The sequence below is a fragment of the Echinococcus granulosus genome (genome assembly GCF_000524195.1).
Source record: "Echinococcus granulosus chromosome Unknown EG_S00061, whole genome shotgun sequence".
Taxonomy (NCBI): Eukaryota; Metazoa; Platyhelminthes; class Cestoda; order Cyclophyllidea; family Taeniidae; genus Echinococcus; species Echinococcus granulosus.
The window spans coordinates 254,741-272,109 of NW_020170441.1; the positions used below are offsets into that span (position 1 = coordinate 254,741).

General features: G+C 44.0%; 4 protein-coding genes across 4 annotated transcripts; 2 read left to right on the top strand and 2 right to left on the bottom strand. All coding sequences in view use genetic code 11, as the record gives it.

Annotated features, from left to right (window-relative positions):
- Positions 1-167: 167 nt before the first annotated feature.
- Positions 168-5,010, top strand: EGR_06665 (gag-pol polyprotein; the record flags this gene model as incomplete). The annotated part of the gene is made up of 6 exons (XM_024495914.1): positions 168-197; positions 274-623; positions 1,063-1,140; positions 3,206-3,329; positions 3,926-4,565; positions 4,910-5,010. 6 exons carry the CDS (start codon positions 168-170, stop codon positions 5,008-5,010), a joined length of 1,323 nt encoding a protein of 440 aa, XP_024349680.1.
- Positions 5,011-5,522: 512 nt separating this feature from the next.
- On the bottom strand, positions 5,523-12,431 carry EGR_06666 (Canalicular multispecific organic anion transporter; the record flags this gene model as incomplete). Its single annotated transcript, XM_024495915.1, has 5 exons — positions 5,523-5,799; positions 6,868-6,944; positions 7,726-7,869; positions 8,926-9,144; positions 12,345-12,431. 5 exons carry the CDS (start codon positions 12,429-12,431, stop codon positions 5,523-5,525), a joined length of 804 nt encoding a protein of 267 aa, XP_024349681.1.
- A 122-nt stretch (positions 12,432-12,553) lies between these two features.
- On the bottom strand, positions 12,554-13,858 carry EGR_06667 (Coiled-coil domain-containing protein 75; the record flags this gene model as incomplete). Its single annotated transcript, XM_024495916.1, has 3 exons — positions 12,554-12,691; positions 12,898-13,409; positions 13,711-13,858. 3 exons carry the CDS (start codon positions 13,856-13,858, stop codon positions 12,554-12,556), a joined length of 798 nt encoding a protein of 265 aa, XP_024349682.1.
- A 1,206-nt stretch (positions 13,859-15,064) lies between these two features.
- Positions 15,065-15,412, top strand: EGR_06668 (Coiled-coil-helix-coiled-coil-helix domain-containing protein; the record flags this gene model as incomplete). Its single annotated transcript, XM_024495917.1, has 1 exon — positions 15,065-15,412. The coding sequence occupies one exon, from the start codon at positions 15,065-15,067 to the stop codon at positions 15,410-15,412; it is 348 nt and encodes a 115-aa protein (XP_024349683.1).
- Between the last annotated feature and the right edge of the window lie 1,957 nt (positions 15,413-17,369).

Sequence of the window (17,369 nt, forward strand, 5' to 3'; positions counted from 1 at the left end):
GTTACGGTCGAAACTGTGTTCAAGCGGACAGGGGGGTGCATTATTTTCTTGCTGTATTTCAAATGAGGACCCATCAGTACTTTTTATATTGTAACATAGATCCTTAGGAGCACAAAATAGATAGACACGCGATAGGTCCTCCTACGGATTTCCGACATCTTGCTCACATGGGATCTTCGGGATGTAGTACGAGTGTGGTAGGCTGATATCCGTATTTGCGTGCGCATTGCACGGTTGTTTTTATGCACATAAAGGGAATATTACGTCATTTAGACGTCATCGATTGTAAGTGGAGCCGGCCTGGACGACACATCGACGCAACCTCCGATCACGACCCATCTGAAGCTAATAGAGCTTTCCGAGGCCCTAGCCGCTCACAATGCATCTGCAGCTGCTGCCCTTCGTTTGACAAATCAGGAGTCCGTAACCAGTGTTGCTTTGCATCCTCCACCATTCTCTGTCACATCACGTGTTTCGGAAGCTGCCGTCCCGGCTGATCGGGAGCGGCGTAAGTCAACGACCACCTCTCGTTACCTAATCAGCGGTCCACTTCCCCCCCCACCCACCTCCTCCTCCTCCCTCCGCTCTCATTACATGAGGCATATCTCTTCGCTCTCCCCACTGTACATATCGTGCCTCACTGCGCCACTTCTGCTGCCTCTCTTCCCATCATGCATCCCACTGTTTCTTTTCTCTTTATTTAGAATATAAATATCGTATCATTTGGCTGTTACGTAATGCAAGTCTTTTACTAAATCTCTGTTACACTAGTTACTCATTGTAGCGGTTGACTTCTGCTTCTATTTGACATATGTAACAGATTTGATTATCGAAGTGTCTAAGTTCACAAGGTTGGGGGGAGGTGGCACAACTCAGCGTAGGGAGATTGCGGTAATCGAGCGTCACAAATTGAGAAGTAGTAACTCAAAAACGTTGAGTAGGAGGCTGATTATTTGGCGTGATGCAGTCTTGATCCAGGCCCGCGTGGACAGTGCTAATGGCCTTAAGTTGAGGCCGGTTTTTTTATTTCGGGCGAGTTATTACATGGTTTGGGTGTTCTAGTCCTGCGGATAGGCGGAGTCTTTATCCCGTTACAGTGGGTTTGGTCGATATTTCAGAGGCTGTTGCAAACAGACGACGGTAAGTAAACTTAGGCATGTCTCTATTAGGTACATGGTGCTCGTCCGTGTAGAGGAATGTAGGAATCATCTTTTGCTTATAGTTTCACTTATTTTCAGATTGTTTAACCTTTTAGATACTTCTATTTCTTTGAGTAGTTATTAATACGACCACTTAGCATTCGTCGTGAACTTAATTTGTCCGAAGGGTTGTATGCCATGATGAAAAAAATTTGCTAATAATACCCCGCAAAATTAAAACTTTTCCTCGGCACTCTTGGAGGCATTAATTAGGAGCAATTATTAAATGGTTCTAGGAACGTACTCGTTACAAATTAATAATAAAGTTCCTTTTGGATCTTAAATACGCAAATTTGGATCTTATGCATTTCTCTGCCCATAGCGTTGTATAGAACGAATTTGTGCATTTCTGTCAAGTGCCGACTAACCACCACAGCATTATGCAACCGTGCCTGATTCCTTGCCTGAATATGGATCAGCCGTGCTGATGACTCAGCTACCGACTTACAAAGTCCACGTTTATAATGGGTCATTTTAGTACGATGTGGCAGACGAAAACAATGCGCTGACAGTAGGCGGATGACTGTCTTGCTCCATCGCTGCTGAATCTGATCAATCGCTTGGCCTGGCTAACAGTTACTCCGGGTATAAAAAATAGACATGAGTGGAAGTCGTGTGCCTAAAATAAAATAGCAGCAGATACGGGAATGAGGAAGGGAAGAAAACACTACCTAACGGGTAAACACTAAGGTTAAAGGTAAAAAATGTATTAAACTCTAGCCAGACGTTCTCGAACCTTCCAGGAGATGTATGATATAAGCTGTCAAATACACCTAACGCATTTCTCTGCTGCTTAGTTTGTGACCCGTCCTCTTGACCGAAAATACCTATGTGTGATCATTCATGCATAAACCACACACTCCTGACTGTGATATGTGACGTCTTGGCTACGTGTGTGCGTGTTTACGTTGTGCATAGCATTATTCCTGTAGCCTGAGGTCGTGAAAGTGCTGCTGGCACATGAGTCCCAACCAAGACCGATGTCAGCCGCATTTCCATTTATTGGAATAGTTTTATCAATGAAAAAAGGTCACCCATACTTCGGTCCTAAGGGGATGGCGCGGATCAGTGGGACGCGCAATTCGAATTGACAGGAAAAACACCGTGCTTTGGTGAACCGAGATCGCACGCATACTACTGACAACAGGTTAGTGAAAATAGTAACAAGGTTAGAAGCAGATGACATTTAATAGAATACGTTGGTTGGCTAACTCTTGGTTCTGGTAAAGAAACTACTTTGGGTCTCCGCCATTGTACCTACGCCAGGTAGACTGGTCTCGGGGCCATGTCAGTAGCCCCAACCCCTTCTGTGCGTCGACAGTACATTTTCCCTCTGAGCATTGTATCTTCTTTCGTCTTCAGGTAAGTCTCGGGGCGTTACATTATTGCTATGAATAGCGTTACAAATATAACGTCTTAAGACAAATGAATTGATGGGATTGTACTACACTGAGATTAAGATTTTTGTGTTCCCACTTTGTAATCCCTTCTGCGGTGGTGAAAAAGCAGCAAAAATTAACTGACAAGGATTTGTCGTTGGAGGATGTGATAAGCGCCCACACGTATCCGGTTGATAGGATATAAAATGAATGCTTGTAATGCTGAGTTAACTCAATCCACCGAATCCGTGATTGTTGAACCGGATTACAGAACTCGACTATTTTGACGTAGAGTTCAAGCACGAATGCCCTCTATTTTGTTAACCAGATTTTGAGGCAATAATTTTATGCTACACATTCCTTTAAGTAAAAGTAAAAACACAATGTTGGGGGCGTGGTGTTTCAAGCAGATACTGAGCCCTCTCATTTCAAGTTTCGCATACTATCGCAGACTCGAATACAATAGGGCGTGAGTAATAATTACTTCCATAACGACTGAAGCTGTGTTGTCTGAACTTTTCTAACTTTTGCTTTATGAATTCCACACGGCCGAGGAGGGCAAAAACTGGCCAACTAGACGTACGCACGCGCCCACTGACTCATCCCGCTTGTTTGAACGACTTCAAGCACCGAGAAATGCCTCTTCCCTCCAAACGGACGTTCAGGTAACCTCAAACCAACCGCTATTTCCGATGGGCAGCAGGGTTCACCCTATCACCTCTCGTCTGTTCTTTGTCCACTTCCAAACAAGGTATACGTGATGGACCCAAACGATCCGAATACCCTGAGTATTCCATACTGACCCAATAAAGGATGATGCACCACTTACTTGGTGAGGAGCAATTTTACAGAAAAAATGCATTTTTCTCAGTAAATTGCCAAGGAGCAATAGAGTTTTATACATAAAATAAAATAAGTCACTGAATAACTCTCCTTCTCCGCGCATTGCAATGCAAACGTTGTTTTGACCTAAATTTGTATCAAATTACCACATTTCAAAGAGTTGACATTTTTGAGCCTTTAGGAAAAGACGTTCTGGACAAGCCAAACAAGGCTCCGTCTCAAGAACTTTCGAAAATATCCAAAGCACAGAGGAGTTGGGTAAATAAACAAAGTACGTAGACTTGCGGATGCATGCAGTTGTTACTTCAAGGTAGTCAAACGGTTTCTACCCAAGAATCCACCTTTAGGCGCTTGAGTTCGGCGATATTTGTAACGCCTACTTCAACCAGCAAAATGCGCGACCCGCATACGTACAGAAACGCGGGAGAAATGCACTCAGGAAGGGGAAGGCCATTGCGAGCACGTGGAACAACCTGACAGCCCTCACTTTTACTCATCAACCAGCTGGCCCGCAGAGAGCGCTTCACTCGTGCAATGCAGAACCTAGCACCCACGCGCATCCTACTCCCTGCCTTCTGGCCTGACCAAGTCCAGCTCTGGTTCGCCGCCTGTGAGGCACAATTCGCAGCCTACGGCATTCATAACCAGCATGCTCGCTACAGCTGCGTCCTGGCTCTGTTAAAACCAGAGGACTTGAGTCTGCTCAGCGACCTCATCCTCAATCCGGACCCCATACGGCCCTATGACCGCCTTAAGGCGGGCCTCATTCAGCGCAGTCACACAGCACAGTGGCGAAGTGCGCGGAACGAAGTACCCTCGGCCATTGTGCACCGCATCCGTCACGCCCTCTATGAGAAGGCTGTAGATGCAGACGAGACGGCGTTGAAAGAGATGATCGTGCCATTCCTCCCCCCAACAGTCCGCTCTGTACTAGAGCCGGTAAAGGAGACCGCGACGGTGGACCAGCTAGTGCAAATGGCTGATCGAATGATGGCCATGAAGATGGAGGGCGAGGCTCTGGAGGCGGCTTTCGGGGAGATGGTGTCCCAGCAACAGCGACAGACATGGCAGCAGAAATCCGGCAGGTCCAGAAGACGTAGTACAAGTCGGAGACCACGGGCGCCACCACAACGTCTACTCCTCTGTGAGTACCATCAGAGATTCGGGGAACAGGCAAAGCACTGCCGGCCACCCTGCGACTATCACACGAGGGAGCAAAAAATCATGTCTTAGGGTACAAAGTACCACTTCCACACTTCCATGCAACCACAAAATCCAGTTATTGATATGAATTTAAACTGTCTGCATTAGAGTAGCTACCGTTCCATCAAGAATGCTTGGCTCCCGACCGATATCTGAAGCTGGCATTGAACATCTGTGCCTTTGGAAACCAATTTATCTGTTTTCCCATAACAATGGATGTAATCTGCTTCAAATAGTACCAATAAAGCCTCCAAATGTAACTTTTTGCGGTAAAATCCATGGTAGACTCCGGAAGGCCCTATGGTAAGGTTACACCCCACAATCTTAAAAATCTTGCCCGAATGAATAATGGCTCCCCACCCCTTGTTCCACTGTGTGCAATTTAGGTCGTGTCGAAAAACAATTTAATCTGTTGCACTAAGCGGTAATGAGAGGTGAATACAGGCAGATTTCTAAGGGAACATAAAACCGCAAATCAAGAAATTGATGGAAGAATGGTCAATCTCGTCAGGAGTTAAGCACATATGTCTCAAGGGAAGTGCTCCAGCACATTCAAAGACGAATCTTCTGCATACCTTCGAATGCCATGATATCTCACGCAATGACCGCACCCATGATTCCTGCCAGTCGTCATCTTACAGCAGCAATTTTGCGCACCTTAAACTGAAGCGATCCTCACTCGTGATAATCTAAAGTGTTTCCAATCCTTTTTGAGAATTAAGAAAAACAAATCGACTAATCGTATCATAAAAACATTGCCTATGGATTCCAGATATCCATCCGAGTAAAACGATTGTTTAACAGTGGAGCATAAGCATCAACATATATTTAAAGCGTTAAAATAAATAATTAAACGTATCGCTGCTGTACAAAATCAAGCGGCCATCTCCTCTCCCGTCTACTGCAGAATAGCTGCAAAAGCGTCGCTACCGATGGCGCGAACAGCAGTGTACGCCTCTCCTTCCATCTCTACCGAGGCGATGCCACTGCGCCGAAGCGCTTCGACAGCTCCCGCTGGGTCCGAGAGGGCATAGGATGCAGCACGTTCGATTAAGCGGCCGCCTTCCATCACCATCACCTCGTCCAAATCCATTATATTATGGAGCCTGTGGGCAATTATCAGCACTGTGTTAGAAGCAAAGTTCGCACGGATTGTCTTCACCGAAGCGTCCGTTCTATGCGGGTAGAAGTCAATTAAGGCAAATAGTTAACACAATGGCATAAAACAAGGTACAAGGGGTATTTAATTCAGTGACCTCTAATTTTATATCTATAAAAGGGATGTCACCGTGGTGGTACTGCATGAGATGATAGGTGGAAAGATTCACCCAATGCTAATATTCATTGCACACTTGGACTGGTCCAGACACCGCTAATCAGGCTGGCAATCAATAATGGCAACGTATGCATGAAATGGCGTGATGATGAAACTTCCTCTGAACAAAGGTATGGAGAACCCCTAGTTATTCGAACCTGCAGAAGACTTCAAGCACAGAACGCTGTCGGGACACAGACATGGTAAGATATTTGATTGAATGCTACAGGCACTTCAAAGACGGCCGTACGTCCGTCGGTGATTATCCCCAAAGTAGTATTTCTCAAACTACAGCAAAGCGGTCATTCCTGTGAGCATTCAGCGCATGAAACGTCTGACCCTAGATAACTGTTACACAATCAGTCTCAAAGTTGCTCCAGGGAGCGTCTTTTTGTGGGAACGGTGAACAGAACAATCTTTAAAATTTAGCACACGCTGGATATCTAGACAGATTAGCCTTGGATGGTTCAACTACACTGACAAACATTTCTATATCAAGGTGCTTAACATATACTAGTTAAACGCTCCGGTGGATGCATAACTATATCAGGAGATCGTGTCGAGGAATAAATATGGCTTCCGCTAATGCAAGTTTAGCCTGAAAAGTTCCTGTTTGAATTAACCGATTCTCGCAGCATTCTGCTCTCTTGCACTGCTTGAAAGCACAGACACACATTCGTTCCTCCTTTAAAAAAAAAACCTTAAACTGCTGCCAACCAATGAACGTCGAGTTTTCTGGCCGTAACAATGCCGCCACCTATGCAATGGAGAAGGCTATAACCCCCGAAGTTTGCTCGATTTTGGATGACTAACACGGAAGGAGAGTTGGGAGGAAATAGGACGCACCTGGGGTCGACATTTGCCATAGCTGTTGATTAGGAGGGCTTTGTTCCCACAGAGAAGTGCTCTGGCCAGAGAGAAGAGTTACTTCTGACCGATGCTGAGTTTCAACCCACCAGTGATGATCTCGCTACTCAAACCCTTCTCTGACTTTTTAAAAGTTTCCTTCATTCGAGCCAGCGAGAGAAAAAAGGTAGAGCACCATCATTGCAAAACCACTAACAATTGAATAAATTAGAACAGTTGACTCCAAAAATTCACATCTTTTATTACAAACTAGAATATGATGTGTAGGAGAAGAAAATGAAGCCAACTAGAGAGATGAGAGTGAGCATACCACGTTTAGAACATCCCACAACTGCTCATCTGAATAAACCCCCTCGGGATCCAAGTTACTTCGAGCAGTACCGAAAAAAAGTAGAGGATTTGAACCGACAGGAAGCAAGATCATTCAATTAACCTTCAGATAAATTTTGTAGCAGGCGGCTCCACAATTATAATCCGATCACATGACGCGAAGTAATATTGAATCATCCAGAGGTCAATGCATAAAAATGTTTTTGAGTTCTTTTGGTGGGTCATTCACTCGTTCTGTTGATGCAAGGGGTGACGTACTTGCAGGGTGTAGGCTCACGAGAGCGCCTAGGCAATCAGCGACCACTACTGTAGAGCACTACCTTGTGAAAGCCAAATGCAATTTGAGAATTTTACAAAGGGATGGATACGTGGTTTATAAACAGGAAAGTAGCACAATCACTAGTTCATTACCACGCTCCACCACCTTCAAACCTTCAAACGGTAAAGGTGCTTTTTCCTTCCAATATTTTGGCAGAGGTGTATTATCGGTTTAGAGGAAAGATAGGCAACGATGAACCAGTGTTCACATGGACGCTCGAAAAAGGAGCATAAACAACTTCAAGGGTTGTGGACGAAGATTCCCACTTACTTGAGGTTTGATTGAAATGGGGCTACGCAGTTCGGCGAGATGAACCTGAGATATGTGCACTCCGTCGATGAGAACTCTCCCGCGTTGGATCTCAAAGGGGCAGAAGAGGAGCGATGAGGGAGCTTTTACCTGCCCCTGTGCGGCCTATTACACCCACCTGAAACAAGACAAGTGATAGAAACACGTGACAGCGGCAAGAGAGTAAATAATAGAGACAATGTCTTTTAAGGATACCACTGTGAGTGACAGCACCAGCGTTCCATGTGTAAGGAATGTGTGACTGACCGCTTATTCGGTGTTACATTTGAGGAGTGTCTCAAGTGAGAATCTAACCAAACTCCATTTCAAGAAACCTATTACCTGGTGTTTATCCTAACTTAAAAAAACGTTTCGTTGGTGGTTCCAATAAAGCGGATGTCTAAGTATTCCAATAAAAGAACTCACGAGCGATGAGTAGATTACACTTAACATGACCATCAGTACCGCAAAAAAATTAAAATTAGATAAACTCATATGGGAGTATTTAATGCAAAGATAATATTCCAGTGTATTGCAGAATGGTACCGGTAGATCACTTCACTGTCATTCGAAATAAATTAATGACCAAAGCCTTCGTCAGACCAGGTTAGGTCAGAGGTGTGAAGAAAGAAGTGGCAATTGAGTTTTAGAAAACTAGTTTCCAATGTGAATTTTATGGATGATGTAGCTTACAAAACACATCGGCATTTACCTCCAAATAAACATAAGTGATTCAATAAGGCAATGAAATCTCTTCTAATTAAGAAACTGCAAGTTTGACTACCCATAACAAAATTAAGTCATTCAGCAGATTCTTGGCCAACTATCTAGAAGAAATGACGGTAACAAGAGACAAAAAATGCTACGAAATTGTATTTCAGAATTCAAGCGATCAGGGTCTAAGTAAATTTTTCACCACCTATTTTAATATTCCGGCCGATGAACAGCCGCGGGGAATGAAACTCATTAAGTATTCAATAGGTAGGGAAGTGCAATCATGACTTGGATAAAATAATAGAATAAGTAATAATAATAAACCTTTCCAGTATCAGACTAACCTACTGTGATCAACCTCAACTCCGTCTGTAACATGAAACCCACCGGGGGGATTCGCAAAGACGCACATTTACATTGCTTCGCACGTATGAATGAAATCAAGTATACTAAGTACCTGATGCATACCTTGCTTCCGGGTTTAATGACAAAGTTTATTTCCCATAGCGCCCACTTTTTTCCATCTGGGTATTTAAGACACACATTTTCGAAGGCGATTGACCTCCTTGAAGGCCACTCAGAGGGGACCCTCAGGCAGGGAAGGTGAGTGACCGCGTTTTCAGTAGATGCAGATTTTTCTTCTCGTTCGGGGCCGACGTATTCTCGCATCCTCTCCACGGAAACCACCTAGAACGATTAAAGTAGCCAAAAGAGACTGGCATGAACTGAGTCAAAAAGTATTGCAAAAGATGTACTTAGAAGGAATTAGTATGAAGCAATAACCTAGATCTCCACATCCGCAGTCTGGCACAGTGCATACTGCGGAGAGCCAAACATTGACATGATGTAGCTTAACACGACAGCCAATGCCACGCCTTGTGAACCTCGAATTATTAAAAAAAATATCGAAATGAAATGAATGGTACCAAATTGGTAATAGCACACCGTTAGCAAACTTTGAAAAAAGATGCCAGCATACGAAACGTTTTCACCACAGTGTTGTCAACTGTTATGGGAGCATCCAGTTTATTTCATAAACTAGGAACTTAACGAAAAATGTCACCTTGTGTGTATACTTTCAGTGGTTGTATTTACTTGTTATTATTTAGGTAATGAGCAATTAAAAAAGCAAATCAAAGCTCGTATTTTATACAATTTAAATTTTGGAGGAAATTGGAGCGTTGTAATTAGCGCTCTGGTGCGGATACATTGAGTTTTTTGGTGAATTTACTCCTGCGATACCACGAGACAAAAAATAACAACAGTTTGCATTACATTTGAGGGAGAAAAACACCCCACTACATCAGCATAACGATGGACAGCTTTAGCAAAAAGTTTTGGCAATGATTTATTTAACGTGACTGCGTATCGAGCAAATGTAAAAAAGGTAGCGAATAATACTGTTTTCGCTCCGGAGTAAAAGACCAGGAAGATTGACAGCGTTACCAGTGCAGAAGTGCGCACACAAGCGACTGTTTGCAGGCGATGAAAATTGCCACAACTCGGAATTTCATCAAAGGCCTATTTTAGGTAGCCGTCAGTCTCAACGAACCACACAATTGAAGCTTATAACGACTGTCTGGAGAGTTGGAATAGAGTAGCACCATGAGCGGACGGACTACTAGACACAATATCTGCGATGGAAAACCAATGATTTCAGACACCGCCCAAGCATTCGCCTGTACTAGGTAACGGTAGAGGTCCACGTAATACCCCACTTCCAGAGCAGCTATCAAGGCTGCCACTAAGAGTTCTCATCGAAAAGCACGTAAAGTAGCGTAGGCGAGACTGAAAATGGATTATTTTCAATTCTTCGCTTTATTGTCTAAGATATCTGACATTAGAAGTCGTTTGACGACAAATTAATCTTTGTACTTTTGTCACTCACATTAATACACATGCCTTCTAGTTCTAAGTGGGTACATTAACAAGCGTAATAAACAGAAATTTCCCGCAAAAAGGAGAGCTCACGTGTATAATCCCTCTGTAACGTTTTCGGACTTGTGGAAGCGCATAGTTTTGGGCACATTAAATTGGTCCAGTGATCGGATATTCATAACCCTTAGAACAGTATCGCCCATCGAAGGAAAAATCGATCAACAACGTTCATGTCATCTGCTGACTTGGGTGTTTGCCGTTTTCCTGAAGCAGAGGCCTCTACATCTTTTTCGGTCGGTATCGTCTATAAGTAAAATATTTCGAAAAAAATACACCATGTGAATTATCACAAGTACACTTCGTGTAAACTTGTACAAATCCCCGAAAATAACGGAAGCGACTTAAATGGTCATGATCGACCACATTATAATCGAAATTGTAGTATGCCGTATTAAAGTACTGTCGAACTCATATTCAAAATACAATTCATCCACGTTATACTCTCACGTATAGGTTAATTACAACTAAAACGACGTCAATTAACCTTTAGTAGGAAATGTGCGACTACAACAATAAAACAAAGAAGGATTCCAACTCTGCGCAGGTTTAAATTAAATCAACTGAATACCTAAGAAGATTTCTAAGCAGCATGAATACTACCCAAGCCATGAAAATGACGGTAATCATATTTTGTGGGAAAACCTTAGCAGATTTATGAAAATGACTTTGCGACCCAAAGCAGAATATTATACAAGCTGTGTAGTCTAAGGAAAGACTAGTATGTGAAGCAAAACATCGCCATGGAAAGCATTAAATTGATCAACATTAAATGTAGTTCATTGAATTAATCTATCCCTAACCTGAATGGGCATGATTATGGTTGAGTAGATTGCATCCACTGGCCTCAACAATCGTATTTCATGAACAAGGCAAAATTATGCAGACGGAGTAGAAAAGGTTAGTGACATGACTTTTTTGGCTTCACCGTTTAGAAACAAGTATAATATAACCACCTCCAGACGTAACGCATCTCCAAGACACGACACCGCAGTCCAACCTATCTAGTCAAAACAGTCACAACGAAAGGCTCCCTCTGGATGTTACTTTCTGAAAGTTAAAATAATTTCTGTTGATCAAACAGGTGTTGCTCATAAAAATGGCGAGTTTCTTCGCCACCCAAGGTAAGTATGCCATTAACAAATCTATCTAATCTGTAAGTTGGTTAAGTCTAACTGGAGAGTATGAACATCCAAACATTGAAATATTCTCATATTTCGCACGCTTTAATCTACTCTAGTACAAGTCTAGTAAATAACAATGCTCCGACTAGACTAAATGATTCCGGTGGTACTTAGAATATATATGCAAACTAGCTACAAGTGCATCCCAAATAATGCCAGCTGCATTAACGATATTTATGGAGTGATTTGCTAATTTGTTGGACTCTCCCAACATTTGATCCTCCGCTGGTTGTACTTTCAACCTCCAACATGACCTCTGAAGTGCTTCCACTTTTTGTGACTTCCAAGAAGGCGAGTCTGGACAAAACTGCCATTAGTGTTGAAAGTGGTCGCTGATACGCTGACAGAAATTGCACAGACGGATCGTGGCGCTCATCACGCCAACACGCTTGCTGTTTGGGCACACGTGAGCCCAACCCCGAGCCACACGGGTGGCCCAAGCACTGCCCCGCGAACTAAGTGCAGCTGTGATCTAGGCACCAGACACCGCACATTGGTCACCAAAAACTCTGCAAGACCTCTTCTCTGCAAAAACACGTTCGCAGCACCGCGGTGACAGGAAAATGAGGAAACGTAGGACCCACGCACCGGGACGCCGAGCTTGGACAAATACCCTTCCCTCGTACAGCGCACACTCCCCCTCCCTCCCCCCCCCCAACACCCCATCCTTCGTGCATTGGTGATTGCCTCTCGACATTCGTTGTCGCTCCTTAGTCTGTGCTTCAAAATACGCTGTTGAGCCAGAAGGGACTACACGCCAGTTCTCACAAAGATGAGAAGGCAGTCAGGGGCTTCGACGAGTCCACTGCTCAAGCTGGCTGATGTCCCACGGCGAACGCCGTTCACTCGCCACATGTAGGAACATTTGTTTGAAAATGGCAATTGAATGAGCCACTAATAGATGTTTTCATTGCATTATCTATCAGGAATTTATTTTTATATGTACACTATAAAAAGAGCCTGCTGAGCTGAGCGTGTTATCCATGGTCTTCTTCTGTAGGCCCAGGACATTTGGCCTCTAGGTTGGAACTGTTCGAGTATTGTTCACCACACCAGAAGCAGTAGAAGTGCGACTCCCTCAGGTAGGTAGCAAGACGAGATAAAATCAAGTCGGGCTGGAAAGTGTAACGCTTATATTAATAGACAACCCAGAACTTAGAACTATCGCAATTACAGCAAGATAGTGCTACCCATTAGTAATATCTCGCAAAGCCTACCATTAGCAGTAGAAAATAGCAGTAAGCACATAAAACCTGTGTAAATGAAGGCGAGGAACTTAGCGCAGAAGTGGAACAACAATAAACTTTCCAAAAAATCTTACCTTGGACTCTATAGGCCCATGTTGCGCTGCATCAATGTCGCAATACGCTTCCTCATCAGACTCAATCCCCAGAACAGTGTCGCATTCATCGCGGCGTTCATCTAAATCCCTCGTGTTACCTGCATCATTCTGCCGCCTTCGTCTCTTTTTGCGACTACCATGAGGACTCGAACGACAAATCTCCCGACGAATCAGCTCCGAATGAGCCAGCAGCTTCGCCTTTTTTTCATCAGGAGGCCAAAACTCCTTGTCAACTGGCTGATCCCGAGACTGTGCCATGTCAAGCTGCTGGCAAATAGACCGTGCAGCCATTAATTGGCGCTGAGCACGCTCCATTCGAAATCTTGAAGCCATTGATGCACGAAAGTCAGACTGAAAAGCAGACATTTTCATGTCCTGCTGTTCCCTAGCCGCAGCGATGGCTTCACTCCGTTTCTTTTCAATATTGTGCAAACCAAGACCTTTGCGCCCATCGATTATTTCAATGGGTATCGGTTCGGAACGCCCTTCCGCTGTGAAATTGAGTCATAGGGCAAAAAGGATTTAGAAAACTACTGAAATCCTTCCAGTATATCCCGAGGAATTACTTAAGAAACAATGAGAACTAGTAATCCGAGGCTGGAAATCATTTCAGTAACGATAGGTGTGGGTATCTGGGAGAGGCTAAGGCCACAAAAACATTTCACACATTCCTCAAAGTACTGACACCCTTAATGATAGGTAGCGATTCACAAATGTGCTGACGAGCGCTTCAAATATCTGAGTGCAAAACTATGTACATAATGGGTGTTCTATGATAATAGAGTAACTCACCTTTTTTGCCTATTCCACCATCTCCCTTGAAGCCCATTTTCAGCATTAACTTGTAGCCGATATTATCTTCTCCAATGCGCCTTTTCAAGCCCTCTTCCCGTTTAATATCCATTTGCTTTCCGTTATGTTTGTTCTGCGACGTTTGCATACATTGTTCTGCTACGCGCTTTCGCGTGCTTTTTGATGCAAGACCTGAACACAAAGGCTTTACTCTAAAAGTAAACGTGACTCGTCTGTCAATACGGTGGGTTCAGGAATTTGTCCGACATATAGTCCTCATCACTACCATCATTTTCGTCCATTTCAGCCTAAGCGAACAATGGCATCACAGGTCAAACTGCGTATACTATAAACCACTAGGAAATGGAAATGTGCTTCTAGGCAATTTTGCACAAAGAGGTAGCTCAGATCAAACTATACGTGGGTGACTCGCCAAATGGATAAGGGCTAAAATATAGCACCCAATAACATTAGAATATTCGGCATTGTTGATACTTAAAAATCAGAATGATTATCTTTTATGTAGGTTGCCAAACCATTACAAACAACTCAGAGCCTACTTTGACCAATATTGCACTACGTGACACATTATTTGGAATACCATTGATTTCTCACTTCCTCAAGTACAGCTCACTGGTGAAATACGTGTATGTTTACTAAGAGTTGCCACTTACCTGTAGCTTTTAAATTAATACGAGCCGGTTACAACGATTGTAGCCACTTAAGACTACTCTGAGAATAAAAAGGGAAGAATACGTGGGCAGAGTATGCATATTCGGAGTATAGTTGGGCATGGGGCTACTGGCATGATCGGGAGTTCAGCCCGCCGGACGAAAGAGCAGTAATGCGATCCCAGCTTATCTATCTTAGCAAAACCGAGAGTTAAACAACCGAAGTGTTTCATTTCATCCCGTTTGTTACAATCGCCTTGTAAGCGAACTTTCCGCAATATCGCCCTAATTGACCTGCAGCAGGCTCTTATTTTAACTTTATTTGAAATCACCCACAAATTAAATTTCCTAACGGTGCCATTTGTTTGTATTTTTTGCAGTGCAACGGACAAAATCTTACTTTTAAGAGCCTGCTCATCATTTACATAATATAGTCCTTTTTGTGTTAAAATAATTCTTTGTAAGTTAGACAATGCACCGCACCACAACTATAAATTTAACGCATTTGTCTTAGTTCCTTTTGTTTATATAACCTGGTCTGCCTTACTGGAACTGCCGGTCTGATGCCTCGGCAGAGAAGGTTTTTTGCGGATTTCCATCTTCGTTCCTAGTGTTTCTTGATCTCTTGATCTGTAACTTATCCTTGTAGATTTTCCAGTGGTCCCAGAGGATCCCCAACGGCAATGCGTCCAGCGGCTTCGGCGGCGCCCCCGTCACCTCAGCCGTCGGGTGCCACACCACAACAGCCTAGCTTATTCAAGCAAATGGCCGCAACTGCTGCTGGTGTGGCTGTCGGCTCAGCTGTAGGCCATTCTATTGGGAGCGCTCTTACCGGTGGAAGTTCGCAGCCAGAAACTGTTTCCGCCCAGCAGCAACCTGATGAAGTCTCAACGGCCGTCCCTGCTGCCAATCCCTGTCAACACTACATTGATGACCTAATACGATGTTCATACGTTAACGGTGATATTTCACAGTGTCAGTATGTTGCTAATGCTCTGAAAGAATGTAGACGTATGTACAACCTCCAATGAAGATGTTGAACTAGCCGTAGTTTCGTGTAGTGCTCTAGTGAAGTTATAATGTTGTGTTGCCTTTTCTGTGCCCGCTGTATTTGTAGAATCGTACGTTCGTTTTGGGTTCGTGCTTTGTTTTGGCTGTACGGATTCAAGCTTTGGGTTGCTATCGCAGCTGACTCCGATTGTGGGTTTTCGCCATTATTTTGGGGCTTGTCATTTCCACCTTTCTTTTCACAATGGTTGTGTTCTCCCTTGGTTCTATGTTCCAAGAAGTGATGTGTCGGATTCGAGTGGTAGCTATTGTCGGATTTGCGGTTTCACCGTGGGCCAAAAGGCTTGCGGCGGGTCTGCGTGTCAGTGGCGTTGGGTGGATCCTCAGTGTTTTTGTCCTAAAGTGATGTGAATTGTATTTTGAAGCGAAAATCAGGAGCTTAGCGACGCGACCGCGGATTGGTTCTTTTAAGTGTGTGGGTGAAGTTCAGCAGGGGAGGATAGCTGTTGTGGTGCTCTTTTGTTTTCGTTTTGTAGGTGGAGGCTGGATATGGCTCCTGGGTGCATTCCAGCCTTTGTATCGCATGTATTGGGGGTGGGGGAAGGGAAGGAGCCGTACTTGCGGCGAAAGATCGTCTTGTTAGGTATTTTACTAACGGGTGGTGGCAAGCTTTATTCTGTTGGAAGGGTGAGTCGGTTATGGCCGCTCCTGATGGTCTCTCGATCGGCTCGCGTGCCGCGTGACGTGTGATTTGCCGAACTGTGACCTTCGTTGGGCCACTCCAGCCTTGTATTCTGGCACCTACAGGAAGCGTCCATCCCAAGAAAAGTTGATAGGTAGAGTGCGCCGGGTTTCTTCTTCAGTCGGGTTGCTATGGAGCTCATCAGAAACCCCAGACCTCTAGACAGGTTTGTATCGGATTCGGTGCTCACTAACATGTGGGGATGGTCCATGTTTCCGCCGGAGTTTTTTCGCTTAGAATGCTCATGGGATCTCTAACCTGCGTAAGCACCAAAAAGAGACATCATAGATTCCACCCCGAGGATAAAGACGTGCTTCTAATAGTGAGAGGAATACGTTTAGCTATTTGGTTGGCAATACGTAGTTTGATTCGCGATAGCTTTCCATCAACAATGATAAAGTATGACGTCAGGAGAAAATAATCAGACATAATTGATGAAGTTTACACATTGAATTCAGAAGGAGTTTCGCTGGTTGTAGAGTTTAAAGACAAGCTATAAGAGCATTGCCGTGGTGAGTACTACATAGGCACTTTGTTTTAATGCATTTTCGCGTGATAAGCAAGGTGTTAGACAAAATTGGTTTTTTTATCCCGATTGCTCCTCTCAGTAGGAGAGAACTCTCGCAAGACCTACCCACACACCCAACCTCCCATCCAATATGCGCTGCCTAGCGCAAACCAGTTTGTGAAGTAGGTGTTTTGACACTCGGGCTACACAGGCCGAATGGTGAATCATCCATAATTGGGCATCGAAAAAAATACAGTGGTAGGTTGGTCATGTTCAGCTTTTAGAAATTGGATGCCATAGGCAAATAAGACAATGTGGTAAGAGAGCCACATCGCATTGAAATTGACCAAAGCAGCACGAAGTGCCGAAATCTTGATTGCATCGACTTGATATTTTGTCTAATTATGTGTACAACAAAGCAAATACTTTGTGGCATGGCTTTTGAAGCATGCAATTAGCCCCCCAGCCCTTGTGTGCGTCAATAATGTAAATGTTATCCCACAGTGCCTAGTCTTATTAAATCTTCAGCAGAGTTGGGACGCCACATTGCTGGCAGCAAGCAAACCCAATGATTTCTGCAGCCAAATACCAAACCTCAACAACATGAGAAAAAGGGAATCTGCAGCAGGTGGCTGAACGACAAAGACTGGTAACAGAAATATAGTAAAGGAAGTCTAGCTTTTGCGACCACTCTAGTATTGTATTCTAGAGGAGGTCTGTTAGCAAGCGA